The sequence below is a fragment of the Salvia hispanica genome, chromosome 3, assembly GCF_023119035.1.
Source record: "Salvia hispanica cultivar TCC Black 2014 chromosome 3, UniMelb_Shisp_WGS_1.0, whole genome shotgun sequence".
NCBI classification, from domain to species: Eukaryota; Viridiplantae; Streptophyta; class Magnoliopsida; order Lamiales; family Lamiaceae; genus Salvia; species Salvia hispanica.
Window position 1 is genome coordinate 32,478,572 of NC_062967.1, and position 14,186 is coordinate 32,492,757.

The window sequence follows — 14,186 nt, forward strand, 5'->3', positions numbered from 1 at the left end:
GCTATGACCAAAATAATCTCACAACTCAATACTAAATTATATTTTAGTATTATTTTATGTTAAAAATAATCTCACAAAACTCAATACTAAAATAATCTCACCAACCGAGCGAAATGGTTTAATTTAGTAGCAGTATAATACAAAATGGTGCTGCCTAGCCTATAGGCCATAATAGTGTGACTTATATAAGTAAATTATTAAGCTATGATAATGCTTGAATATTAGAAAGCCCAAGAAGCCATTCTTTGGTGTTTAATTGAATAAATGGGCCACAAGCCCAAACTGAACTTATTTTATTTAGCTTCTTCATTTATCAAAATAAGTAGAAAGAGAGTTAGAGAGAGAAAATCTGGAGAAATCATCAATCATCTGATCAAATGCTGCTGTCTGCATTTCCTCCACACACACCACTCCCCGCAGCCCACTCCAATTACTGTTTTGCCCCTACCTTCGCCCCTAATTACAACAAACCCCAGCACCACTCCCCCTGCTCCTGCCGCGCCACCACCGCCGCCTCCGCGCAGCGCCCCCTCCCCCTCGCCTCCACCGCCCTTGGCCAGGTCAGCTTCACATCCGACGACGATGCCTGCGAGGACGCCATGGTCTCCTCCGCCGCCGCCATCGCCGCCGCCCTGCGCGACGCCTCCACCACTCCCGTCGAATTCGTGCACCGGATTGAGAAAGGCGGAGACGCCAAGGGCAAAGCTATGGTGCTGCCGAGCCAGGATTTCCAGCGGCTCTGCCTCGAGCAGCTCGACCTCTTCCGCCGCATCGTCCATCCCGACGCCCTTCTATCGGTATTTGGCTTTGTTGATTCAGTTATAACCGTAGATCATCGACTCATTGTTCCATTTTGAACTAGTTTAGCAGCTCAAAATACATGAAATATACAATTAAAATGCGTACTGTTGTTAGATAACTGTAAATTAATTTATGAACTTGCAAACTTGTTGTATACTGTTGATTTAAATCCATGTTAGCACTAAGTCAATAGTATACCTGTTAGGAAATAATCACATAAGTAGTCACGAATTAAACGAATAAATACATGAATTGTTTACCAAGTTTGATAGGGACGAATTTCACTATATAATTTTCGGATACAGTTTAGAATGAGAGAACATATATATAGGCATAAGCAACGAACCCTAATCATAGTCCCAAACTGTTGACTAATACTTTGCTGTAGTTCCAATACTAAGGTTCATTTATATTCTTCTTAATGGAACAAAATTTAGTTTTGTAGACTATATGCCTATCTACTAAATATATTCCTATTATGTGGAGTATTTTATTTACACAAAATTTAACTGTTGTGTAATACGACTATATTCATCTTATCTCTCTTATTAATTTCTCACCAGGATCTGATTAAACTCATTCTAGACCATAAAAATATAATATTTGTAACTGTTTCATGTTGCTGTGCTTCATGATATTGAACGAATGATTAAAAATGAGCTTTGAACATAAAATGTTGAATTAGTAGACACAGACAAAATGTTTTTTGAGTACCTGCCATGCATGCATCTAGCATAGCTTAATGACATTCTAATGCTTCATATCATATGACATTGATTGTGTAGTGTTCTAAATTTCTAATATTCCCAGTTAACTAATTTTAGGTGTACGTAAGGCCAGCTGGTAGTTATGTCATGGATCGGTTGGAGCTGCGGCGCATTACTTTCTATCCATGTGCCAGTGCAGCTGATATTGTAGTTCTAGTTGGTACCTTCCGTATACCAGCAGGATTAAGAGTCGCAGAAGCTGCCATTTCAAGTCAACAGGCAAGGATTTTATGCCATTTTTATTTATTTGTTTATTTATTTTATCTTGCACCTATTAGATGGTTTATTATTTACTTATTCCATGTATTCCCTGTGCTACTTTAGGGATAGGTTTCTAATATATGGGGTCTTTCTTTTTAGGCAGAATTTCTTCCTGAGCTCGGTGCTGTAGTCTTCCCAATGGTAAGGCATCCATTTGTTGTGGGCTTCTTAGTTGCTGAACTTCCAAAGATGGCTTTAGAAAGAGAATGGGATGATCAAACCGACCGTACATTCTCTGGGAAATCCTTTCCGTTACCGCAGAGATTGGACTCCCAACCATTAGATGTACAAACTTTGAAGGATCACTCGGTTGGCAAGTTAAAGTTTTCCGCAGAACAAAAAATTAATGCAATACACATCACCCGTTCTCTTGCCATGGCTTATGTCATGGATCAGGTAGTTTTTTTCATTTCTGGTTATGTATTTTTACCCTCTTTCTGAGTATCTACTAAAATCAAATATCTTTCACTATAAGGCAAGGTATTTTCTTTTGTTTTTGATACTATATTTTATATGTACTCATAGTTTGGTGGGTTTGTGTGTTGTATCTTTTTCTAATATCTAGAAATTTATTTTCTGTATGAATCTCCAGAAAGCTATGCTACTGCAGCAATCATCATGGCAAAATAATATTACGATGAATAATTTAGCGGAGCAGGTAAGTTTAATACTTTACCGTTTTTTCTGATTGTTTCTAGCATATCATGATGTTTCATTCGCGCTCTCAGATTCGAAGTTCTCTTTCAAGCATTCGCACATTGAGCAAGATGTTGTCTGTTCAGTTGAAAAGGAGTGAGGTGGGTTTCTGGCAACCTTAAAAGGTTGTGCTGAAATTACATTGGACATATGTTGTAAAACACTAATGCTTTCTTGTTTATTGTCCTGATTGAATGATGATAATGAGAGTGCAGATTTCGTATGATATAGTTGAAGACATTTTAGTTCAAGGAGATTACATGAATGATACACTTCAGAAGCTGCAGGATGCCGTCTACTTGACAAAGGTTCAATTCTACTGCCCGTCATACTTAGAATTGGCTGTATAGTTGACTCAACTTATGACTGTGGTAACTCTGCTTTCTTGTCATTACTTTGAAGAAAATACTACCATATGCATTTATTAATAATTTTCTGATGCATGTCATATGAAGCACTTTGCCGTATGTTTAATCTGTTGATAATAACTTTTGAAGATGTTCTCTCCAATTCCTCTTACAGCTCTGACTAGCTTCCCTAGAAAATAGTATAAATTAATTTTCTGAGTCAACTTCTCACATTTGTTTACAGCGTTCCACCTTTTTGGATCCTTTGGCACTTTTCTTTTCATTGGTTTGATTTTATTTTTGTTTTTTCTCTATGCTTAACTGTTTCTCTTGCTTCATAGGCTAATATACTGCGATATAACAAAGGAACACAGAAGCAGATGCAACAGTCATCTGACGTAGATCCAGAAACGAGTTCTAGGATATCCAATATGCAAGAATCTACTGGACAGTTGTCTCTTATTTCTGCTTCCAAAGATTCAGAATTTCCCATGCCACCTCTTGCTCTTGCACCTTCACGACTACAGGAAATTAGGTATTCTTGTGTTAAAGATATATGCATTTTCCCTTTATTTTCTGGCGTTGTGATGTTTATTTTGTTTGTTGATTTTGGCTTTAAATTGACTTACATATTCTTTGTTGCAGCAGTTTATCTCTTTCTTCTTTTCTTTTGGTGTGTTGGAAGTTTCTTGCTAAATACCAGTATGTCGTAAAATTAGATATTTAAAATAAGTAGGCTAAAGTCCAAAGGTTATCTTTTCTGTACATTATAAATTACCAATATTTTGTATTCCCTTTGTGGATTTGTTCCTTACAAAACTTCTTTTTCTTCCTAGACCATGTGAAGTTTCTGATGTTCTGCAAGATTTAGTCGGTGCCATAAGACCTCTAGCGCATAATCAGGAACGGGTTGTGGAACTATGTGATCTTTCAGTGTCACTGAAGGTTGTGGTCGAGGAACCTGCTTTACGTCAAGCTTTGAGCAATTTAATTGAAGGAGCTTTGCTGCGAACAGAGGTTGGGGGCCGAATTGAAATTCTCTCCACCGAAGCACCAGCTGGCGGTGCTCTCATAATCATAGACGATGATGGGCCAGACATGCAGTATATGGTAATTACTTACTAACTCACCAATCTTAGCAGCTCCACTCTTTAAGGCTTACAGCTTTCATAAAATTACAGTTGTGGGTTTCACTTAGGTTGTGTTTAGATTAAAGAGTTTGAAACACAAGGATGTGAAAAATGGATGGTTATGTCCGCTGCTTAATCTGGATTTCAAAATCATGACAATCCTCTTAGAAACGCCCAATCTGGTCGTAGAGGCTTGCAGATTGTTGATGAAAATCTGTTGATTGCAGACACAAATGCATTCACTTACACCATTTGGGGGTGATCTCTACGGTGAAGATAGGATGGAGGACAACATGACGTGGAATTTCATTGCTGGGCTGACTGTTGCGCGAGAGATTCTGGAAAGCTACGGGTGTGTTGTCCGAGTGCTCTCTCCCAGAAACACCGATGCAGCCCTTGGAGCAGGCGGAACCCGTATAGAGATCTGGCTTCCCTCCTTCCCTGCCTCGCCCTCCGACACAAGTAACTCTGCTCGGGAGGCGTAGGGAACTCGCTTCGTGTACCAGTACGCACTGTATACATATAGTTGTAGCATTCAGTTTTAGAAAAAAGATCATATTATTGGCTCTGCCTGTTTATCTGTAGATATGCGTGTGACATTATTATTCAGGCGGTAGCTCCATCAACCTCTCCTCACGAGGCACAAAATGTTGTACCATTTGACTCTGTAATTAGGTGATGTATTAATACAACTAGTATCACGCCTCTGCGATGCACAGATTAATATATTTTTAAAATATTAATTTTTAATTTTTTATTAATTAAATAAAATTAGAATTAATATTAACAATGAATAATATGAGTAACAATTTTAGTTATATGAGAATAAAAAATCTATACAAATCAACATTGAAGCACAATAAATTTGAAACAAATCATAATATAATGTTTAAACATTAAATCATGAAGTAGTAAGATAAAAATCTACCACAAGAAAGAATTAAACATAATGGATAATTACTCATCATTTTTTAAACTTCTTTATGCATTACATTAACTTTAAAATTAAAATCAATTTGAAATTAGCCAATTATAATTTCAACATAAATTTTTAACATGGATCAACTATAAAGTAATTTAGATGGACTAAAAATCTAATCATTACTATTGAAAAAAATAATTATCAAAAATAAAAAGAAAAAAAATGGTGGTAACATCAATCTAAAAAAGAAAACATAGTAATACATAAAAATGGAAGGAAAGAAACAAAAAATATAACTAAAAATATAACAAATACGATGTTGTATGAAAATTGATATATAAAAATGAATGAAGAAAAATAAAAAACATAATTAAGAAAATATTAAGAAAAGATAAATATAATTAATAAAATGAAAATGAACGAAAACATAATAAAAAGAACAAACTTAGCCAAAATGTTGAATGGCTTGATGTATAGCAAAATGTTGCTCTTGTTTTTTGAATAATATTGGCTTGGAATATGGAAATTTTTGGAATTGGAATGTTTGGGAATTTAAGTATGGGATGAAAGTGGGAGCAAGATAGTGGTTTAGTGGTGCCACAGCCACTCACTCACGTAACCTCCCTCAACATTTTATAGTATTAGGATTATATATTTATTAGAATTAATTTCTAAATTTTATATTAATTGCATTTACATCCTTTAGCATAAAATGATTATTCAAAACCTCCCAAAATTCCCCTTTTATATATTGTATAGATATAAAATATAACGAAAATTTTAAGCTTGCAATAAAAAAATAGTGTGAATTATAAAATATGCTTTAAAATTTATTAAAAATGTGTTTATGTTTCATTTAATTTTATAAATCTAAACCAGATTTTTAATCATGATCAATATTCATCATAACCCATTTATGTATGTTAGAATTTTCAACAATTCAAAATTTATCAAATACTACCATTCTATTATATGTAATTTTTCTAACTTATAATCTTGTATGCATTTATAAGGGCACCGGCTATCTCGCGCCGGCGATGAACATGCGGCAACTAGAGGAGAAATCGGCTATGATAGCTCCAATTTAGGGGTGACGAATTGAGAACGAGAGGTGAGGTGATTTGGTGAAGAAAGAACTAAGACAGAAAAGAGAGAATGGCGCGAGAGAGGAGAAAGGTGAAAGAGAGAGTTGATGCAGATAAGAAAAATAGAGAGGATGAAAGAGAAGGAGAGAGATAATTGCATAGGAACGAAAGAGAAGGAGAGAGGGAGAGGAGACGATGACAGTCGAGAGATGGATTGGAGAGAGGAGATAGGAAAGGGAAGAGAGAAAATTGATGGTGATGTTCCACGTGAGATCGCTCACCAAATCCTCACAATTTGTCCCTCGACGTATCAATTCTCTTTATATATAATAAATATATAATCTTCATAAATAAAAAAGATTAAATATAGCAATCATACCATCATCACATATTTAATTATTGTAGTATAATATTAATGTGAAATGCAAATGTTCGAATGTGAATTTCCCATGGAGACAATTCCTCAAGTCGGCTACCACAAGATAAGTCGATGACTAACTAATTCCTCCATATTTTGAATTAGTCAGCCGCCTATATATTTGTCAACATATTGAAATCGTCAAAAATAATACTAGTAATGTTCATATTATATCAAAACTAAATGTGCCACGTGTAAAATCCACAAGACTTAGGTAACCTCTCACGTAGACCATTTCTAATGAATTCTTCTTGGTTCATAACTTTATATACGAATTCATTTATTTGTTGAACGATATATACATACTAATTAATACTCACAACAAAATAAATTATTTGGGGAAGATGAGTGCTACTATTAAAAAAATGAGTACACAATGTTGAAAAATACTACGATAATAATTTTTTTTTATTCATATTAGTCATATAAAAAATATTAGTAAGCCATGAAGGAATCGTATCATAATCATATTAATCAGATTTGATTTGTTTCGATTTTGTAACTAATATAGAAGAATTCTTATCATCTTTGTGGGTTGTGACATTAGTCAAACTAGTATATATTTTCTTCTTTCTTTTTGCCATTTTAATGAGAAGTTAAATAAATTTTGCTTTAATAATTGAAATATATATAACATAATTAAGAGCTTCAATAATGACACGAGATGGCGTGTCTTATGTCGATAGGTCGCTGGTGAAGATAATTAATTGATAGTAAATGTTGTCAAAATAGTGTCTATTATAGTGGAAAATAGCTAATTATCGGTCCTTAGACTATAGAATTGACATTTTAGCTTCAATATAGGATTAAATAAAATAAATTAAAATCTCATATTTTACATAATGATCAAAATGAAAATAAAGTAAAAATAGTTGAAATAGTGATGCTATGCTATATCTAGGGGTGGGCATAAATGGAAGGGCTAAGAGACTTAGGTCGTTAGTAGTACTATTTTTTTTTCTTTCTTTTATTAATAATTATAAAGCAATTTTTTGAAATAATTTTTAGTCCCAATTAAGATCACATATACAGAAGACCATTTGTTAAGGTTAGAAAATTAAGAAAACTGAAAAAGTTAAAGAATAAAACTGACTACAAAAATTGATTTGAGAAATAAAATAAAATAATTAAAATAATTACTATTTCTTCACTTTAACTATTTATTACTATTATTTTTATAAAACGAGTGCAGAAATGGAAGTGTGACTCCTAATGGGGGACGGAGGGAGTATAAAAAATGAAACAAAAAATGTCAATTCGTATTATTTTGTTGGATTTATTTATTTATTATTTAATGTTGGGTGTGAACATTTTCGTACACCAGATTCTAATAATTTAAGTCTACATTTTCACATTTTCTTGGAATTTAAATAATGTTGGACTACTCAATGGAATAATATTCCCCATATACAATGGGAAATTATTTTATGATTTAGCTCTTTAAGTAAAAAATTATGTGGGAAATTATATTACTCCATCTTTATAATATCCAAAGTCAACTTAATCAATAATAATTAATTATATTCAATGCATTTAATTGACAAGGACAAGAATAAGGCTTGCCATAATCACTTTCTGATTTTGAGAAAAAATCATTTAAAGCAAACTTGACCTTATTAAGATGCATTTTCTTCAATTAAGAAAAACATCATCAAATCTCAATTACATAATATACTACATGTGCATTTATTAATCATTTATGGAATATATATTTATTTTAAAATCAAATATAGGTAAACATGACATTACATCTTTGTTAAAGATTTCTAAAGGTGTATTGTACCATAAACTCACATGTGGTGTTACAGTGAATATAATAATTAATAAATATAATATTTCATACTACTATTTCTCAATTTAAAAATGTGATTTTCTTTCAAAAAATTCAAAAAGGAACGACTTAGACTTATGAAGTCTTCTTACGTGGACAAATGCCACAAATCCCATTAACCCAAAAACAATTAAGCGGACTAATTAAGATTCGACACATCATCAATATATCGTCAGTTTTTCAAACAAAATTGCTCAGACTAAAAAAAACTAAAATTGAAAACCAACACAAATAATTAATGTTGTTAATTAATTCTGAAAAGTTAGGTTTAAATGGCAATATATTCTTCTTAGAACTAGGTGTAATTGCAATTAACAATTTTTCAAAAGCAAAAGGTAATCAATCTCATACTCAAAATCATACGTATTTTATGAAATCCTATTAAAAGTAATATCCTCTAAATCCTATAATGAAAATCACATTTAATTCTTTTACAAACTAAAATAATCCCAAAATTTAATTTTAAAAATAGTTGACCAAGACATATTAAACACCAGTACTCCATTCGTCCAAGACACAAATTTTAACTCAAAACTAGTAAGTAATCATATGAGATAAAGTAGGAAGATTAAAAAAATGAGTAATAAATTAAATATTAGTTTCTGTTTTTTTTATGAAAAAAGCTTTGGTGAATGGACAGAAATAGAAAGATACGACTGTTTTTTCTGAAATAAAGTGATTATTTATTCAACTTCGACTATTAATTATTTTATTAATTTTACAATAAATTTTGTGTACGAAGACGAAAAAATAATAAAAGGCAGAGAAAATCCGATTTCTGCGTTACTTTTTCCTTCTTCAATGGAGTGATTTCTGATTTCTCTCTCTCGCCAAGTCACGACATTTCTGCTCATAATCACGATTTTTAATAGCGTTGGAGTTCATCTCCTTGCTCTAGTCAGTTTCAGCAGCTATTTATGTTGAATTTTCCATGCATTTACTCACCGATTAAGGGAGTTAAACCCTGCGCGTTTTTTGACTGTTAAATTCACCCGTCCCCGCGTATTCTCTCTCGTGATTTCCTGATTGTGTTTTTGCCTTTTTCGAAGATTGCTGTTTCTGAATTTCCACCTTCCGATTTTAGGTATGTTTCCGTGCATGATTTTTTATTAGAGCTTTTATGTGGAATGCTTCTCTGATCAAACTGATGATTCATCGTTAAAGCTGTTGGAGTTATCGGGAAGTTTTAGCCTTTGATTGAATTGAGCCTAGTTTACTTTTAGTCTCTTTTTGAATTGAGTTAAACTCCAAATTTTTGAGATCATTTTTACAGGTGGTTACTATCTTGCTTCAAAAGTTTTGTAAAATCGTCAATCAGTGGCTTGGTCCATGAAATAGAGTGCCGTTTTGATCAAAATCTGTAATCTCTTTGTCTTTGCAATTGCCAAAGGATTGCACATGGCTGTCTCCTTTGCTTCAAATTGCCTTTTTAGGATCATCAGTGATGTCTTGAATGGGATGAAGTAATTCCTTTGGTTTTAGTAGTTAACATTTGTTGGAATATTGTGATTTGTGAGTGATGTTGAATGGAGACATTCGTACAAGAGGAATTGTGAGCTTTGAAATTTGCTTATTGGCTATTGAAGTGAGTTATAATGGGATTTTCTATATGCTTTCAGGTTCTGTCCATCTCTGTTTTTGACAGAGGTGGATGCTTAAGGCTTGTTGATGAACATCAATCTTTCTAAAACTACAAAAATGGAATTCGATACCGGGTACAGAAAGGGGAATTCCGGGCGCAGGTGAGTGTATTTTCACAAGGGAGAATGCTGACAGCATTGTACTTGAGGCGACATTGACATATTGCGAATTTTTCATTCTTTCAGCACGTCGCCTAAAAAGCCAAATGAGACGATGAAGGTGCTTGTTACCATAGCTGTCGGGATGCTGTTTGGCTTCTTCTTAGGAATGTCATTTCCATCATTGTCATTAACAAGGGTACAGGACCCGTTTCCTTAGACCTTGACGTGTATGAGTTTGACGCATGCCTTAATTGCTCCTTTTTCGATTTTTGCAGCTAAATATTACAACTGCTCTTATTCACGACTTTGTAATAATTGGAGACAAAAGTACAGCTATCTCTGCACAAGACAATACGAATAGCACAGCCAGCAATCAAAACACGACAGATGTCTCAAAGGTTTGTGTTTTCTTGCTAACGCGACGGACCTGGTTTCTTTCATGTAGAATACAATCTATTATGGGTGTGGTCATAATAGAAATGGTGAAATGTGAAATTTGAACTGCAGTTAGGGCTTTAGGCTTCTTGCAAAAATTCCGCTATTCTTAAGAACCATCCAATATCATTTCATTCTATATGAATCTTGATATGGCTTCCATGAATGGAGGAGGAGCATGGGGAAGTTCATTGTATTTAGTCAAGATTATTTTGAAAAGTTCTTTTGAACACAGTATAATTATGTTGAAATTGATGCAAGCTACGAGCTTCCCTCATCTCACTGTTTCTATATGTGTACATCCTAATGAAATGCACCTTCTTATCTCCTGCGGAATAATTTTGTTTTATCAGCCCTCTAATATTGTTCTGATTCAGATCTGGGTTCCATCAAATCCGAAAGGTGCAGAGCGGTTGCCTCCTGGTATTGTTGAATCAGAATCAGACTTTTATCTACGGAGACTTTGGGGAAAACCTAGTGAGGTAAGTACTCACCATAATTTTTCCCTACAACATACTGCTTTATTTAATTTCTTAGTAAGTGCAGCCACATATTTGAATTGTTATTGAATGCATGATGTATTTTCTTAAGTTATTAAGAAAAGGAATGATAAAAGTTAAAAGTAAGTGATCTGAAGATTCTTAAGTTTTCTATGTAAACAACGAGGGGTTTACTTTTTAAGCTCAGTATTTTGTTAATTCTGTCGTCAGAGTGCTTTCTGTCATTAAATTCTTTAATTTCTAAAGATTTTCCTTTACTAGAAGAAGGCGTGCATCTTATTTTGATTTTTGATTACCTTGTTCCCTGCTAGGACTTGACCAGCAAACCAAAGTATCTTGTCACCTTTACTGTTGGTTATGATCAAAGGAATAACATTGATTTAGCAGTGAAAAAGGTCAGTAAGCTCTGTTTCTCGATGAAGTCCTCGAATCTAGTCCTTAAGTGTCTCTAACTTGTATGGGGTTGCTGCAGTTCTCGGAGAACTTTACCATCCTTTTGTTTCATTATGATGGAAGAACAAGTGAATGGGAAGAGTTTGAGTGGTCAAAACGAGCTATTCATGTTAGTGCTATAAAACAAACAAAATGGTAAGATTTCGCCAGACAGTTTGAAATGTCTTTATGCCAAATTTCTCTGAATCATGCTGAGTAATAGCTCTCTCTGAATTTCTTAAAAGGTGGTATGCTAAAAGGTTTCTGCATCCCGATATTGTTGCTGCATATGATTACATATTTATTTGGGATGAAGACCTAGGGGTTGAACATTTTGATGCAGAAGAGTAAGTCCATTTAACGGAGTATTATCTTTATGGAAAATATGATGAGTTGATGACTAGATTTGTCTGTGCTAATTTCTTTTTTCACCTTTGAAATTTCTAGGTATATAAAACTCGTGAGGAAGTATGATCTAGAAATTTCACAGCCGGGTTTGGAACCTAACAGGGGTACAACATGGCAGATGACAAAAAGAAGAGGCGGCCAAGACGTTCACAAGTAGGGAGATGAATCTTTGCTCAAATCCATTAAATCAATCTAGCACTGGTGCTATACATATTAAATGATATCTGAGTGATATGTCTTATATATATTGTTCCGTTTCAGGATAACAGAGGAGAAGCCGGGTTGGTGTTCCGACCCCCATTTGCCTCCCTGTGCAGCGTACAAACTTCTCCTTTTGTACCTTCTTCCAATGTGTATTTTCTCTTAAAGATGCATGGACTGACCTTTATATTGCCTTGTTGAACAGTTTTGTAGAAATCATGGCTCCTGTATTTTCACGAGATGTATGGCGCTGCGTTTGGCACATGATTCAGGTTTTTTCTTTGTCTTAACAGTCACGTTCTTTTTTTGGAGGACACGAATCCTCAGATCACCTCTAAATTCATCAAAACTAATACGAATATTTGTAGAACGACTTGGTGCATGGATGGGGACTGGACCTGGCCCTCCGAAGATGTGTTGAGGTCAGCTCAATCCAATTTTCTTTAAAAAATACTTCACATTCTTAACCCTCGAACGGGCCATCAATTAGTACTCTCTGCTGATGAGAATTCTATCTATGCAGCCTGCTCATGAGAGAATCGGAGTGGTAGATGCTCAGTGGATTGTCCATCAAACAGTTCCTTCACTAGGAAACCAGGTACTGCATTATAAAGAGTGATGACAGATCGCGAGACTATGGTAAACTATATGTTTGACACGACTTTCTCTCGTGTGTTTTCTTTGATGATAGGGCCAAGCAGAAGAGGGGAAGGCTCCGTGGCAAGGGGTATGTACACTTGAAACTTTTATATCACCAAGCTTGTATACATACATAAAATTTGATCTCTATCGTTGGCTAATTTGATAATGCTCGAATTCGTCTACTGTTGTTTGTGTAGGTGAGACAGAGGTGTAAAAAAGAGTGGGAGATGTTCAGAAATCGAATGGAGAATGCAGAAAAGGCTTATTACAATTCCATTAACTCGACAGAGCATACATAGATAGTATTATAGAGGAATATATAATGAGAAAACCACAAATAGTTACTAATTTCATTGTTATACTTGTAGATATAACAATTTTCTTAGTCAATTTTGCTTATTTTATTATGCAGTAGTCATATGTTCCTTTCCCTTTAGTCCTAAGATCATGGTTTACTTTCTTCATTTAAGGTGCTTCAAAGTTTAAACATATGTTTTCTTCTTCTTTATAATAGGGGCAAACATTTGGATTTCGAATCGATTTTTTGCCCAATTGAATCCGATAATGTAATTGCATAAAAATATAGGAGTGTGAAAATACGAATGTTTAATACCAAAAATCTGATAATTTGAAAATTTAATACCAAAATTCAAAAATCAAATACAAATGTTTTATACTTGATTTTTCATAAATATAATCTATTTTTATAATAGATATAATTGTATTTCGAATTACTTTGAATTTTATAATACCCCATCGAAGGGGAGTGATCAATTGCTAACTCATCATTTAATTGCTAACTACAACTAATTTAAGGCCATAGGATTTTAGAAAACGTGTGGTCTACAATTTGCCACGTGTAATTTTCATTTTTATTAATTAAATCGAAAAAGATAAAAAAAAAACTCCAAATTAGGGTTTTGGATGAAAATGTCAATATAGTGTTCCAGAAAATATCAACTCAATGTTTTGAGAATGTCAACACAATGCTTTAAGAATGTTAACTCATTGCTTATATTGACATTCTACATGTATTATATTGATATATTTTATATAGTATGTTGACATTTTTGCTTGTACGAAAAAATTAAAAAATTTTGATTTTTTTTTTCAAATTTTGACGTCGGAACATATGCATGTATGATATCATTGGAATTCTTATGAAATTATCTTTAATTTGATATATGTTATATGAATTTAAAGTTTTGGGATTTCTTTTAAAAGTTAGTTATAACTAAACATGTAGTTAATTGACATTAATACCCCTATTGATATTTTTTGGAATTAATCATATGGCCTTATTGACGTTTTTCGTTGATCGTATTGACATTTAGAGATTAATGATCTAAAGCCTTAATTTAAATATTTAATGACTATTATTTAGTTATAATTAGCAATTAAGTTATGAGTTAGCAATATCACACTCCCCACCAATCGAAAATATGAAATATAGGAACCAAATTTTAAATTTGGATTTGGTGAGGATTGGGTTGGATTTTAAACAGATAGTAGTACTTTGATGTAGGAATTAATTAAGAATCAGATGTTCAACTTTGATGTGAAAAATG

General features: G+C 33.5%; 2 protein-coding genes across 2 annotated transcripts; both read left to right on the top strand.

Moving 5' to 3' along the window:
• Nucleotides 1-329: 329 nt before the first annotated feature.
• On the top strand, nt 330-4,752 carry LOC125215551 (chloroplast sensor kinase, chloroplastic). Its single transcript, XM_048116994.1, has 9 exons — nt 330-797; nt 1,626-1,787; nt 1,929-2,225; nt 2,422-2,487; nt 2,558-2,626; nt 2,741-2,833; nt 3,214-3,407; nt 3,709-3,982; nt 4,230-4,752. The coding sequence occupies exons 1-9, from the start codon at nt 378-380 to the stop codon at nt 4,485-4,487; spliced, it is 1,833 nt and encodes a 610-aa protein (XP_047972951.1). The 5' UTR covers nt 330-377; the 3' UTR covers nt 4,488-4,752.
• Nucleotides 4,753-9,064: 4,312 nt separating this feature from the next.
• On the top strand, nt 9,065-13,053 carry LOC125212058. The gene is made up of 15 exons (XM_048112095.1): nt 9,065-9,342; nt 9,878-10,000; nt 10,085-10,196; nt 10,276-10,398; nt 10,813-10,917; nt 11,247-11,330; nt 11,408-11,523; nt 11,613-11,714; nt 11,815-11,928; nt 12,037-12,093; nt 12,182-12,248; nt 12,345-12,398; nt 12,500-12,574; nt 12,668-12,703; nt 12,816-13,053. Exons 2-15 carry the CDS (start codon nt 9,927-9,929, stop codon nt 12,915-12,917), a joined length of 1,221 nt encoding a protein of 406 aa, XP_047968052.1. The 5' UTR covers nt 9,065-9,342; nt 9,878-9,926; the 3' UTR covers nt 12,918-13,053.
• Nucleotides 13,054-14,186: the final 1,133 nt, after the last annotated feature.

Excerpts from the sequence above, each read along its gene's own strand:
- LOC125212058 (XM_048112095.1), top strand. The coding sequence starts at position 9,927 with ATGAACATCAATCTTTCTAAAACTACAAAAATGGAATTCGATACCGGG. Across the intron at positions 11,715-11,814 it reads GAACATTTTGATGCAGAAGA|GTATATAAAACTCGTGAGGA; the intron begins GTAAGTCCATTT and ends TGAAATTTCTAG. Across the intron at positions 12,575-12,667 it reads TTCCTTCACTAGGAAACCAG|GGCCAAGCAGAAGAGGGGAA; the intron begins GTACTGCATTAT and ends CTTTGATGATAG.
- LOC125215551 (XM_048116994.1), top strand. The coding sequence starts at position 378 with ATGCTGCTGTCTGCATTTCCTCCACACACACCACTCCCCGCAGCCCAC. Across the intron at positions 798-1,625 it reads ATCCCGACGCCCTTCTATCG|GTGTACGTAAGGCCAGCTGG; the intron begins GTATTTGGCTTT and ends AACTAATTTTAG. Across the intron at positions 2,834-3,213 it reads ATGCCGTCTACTTGACAAAG|GCTAATATACTGCGATATAA; the intron begins GTTCAATTCTAC and ends CTTGCTTCATAG.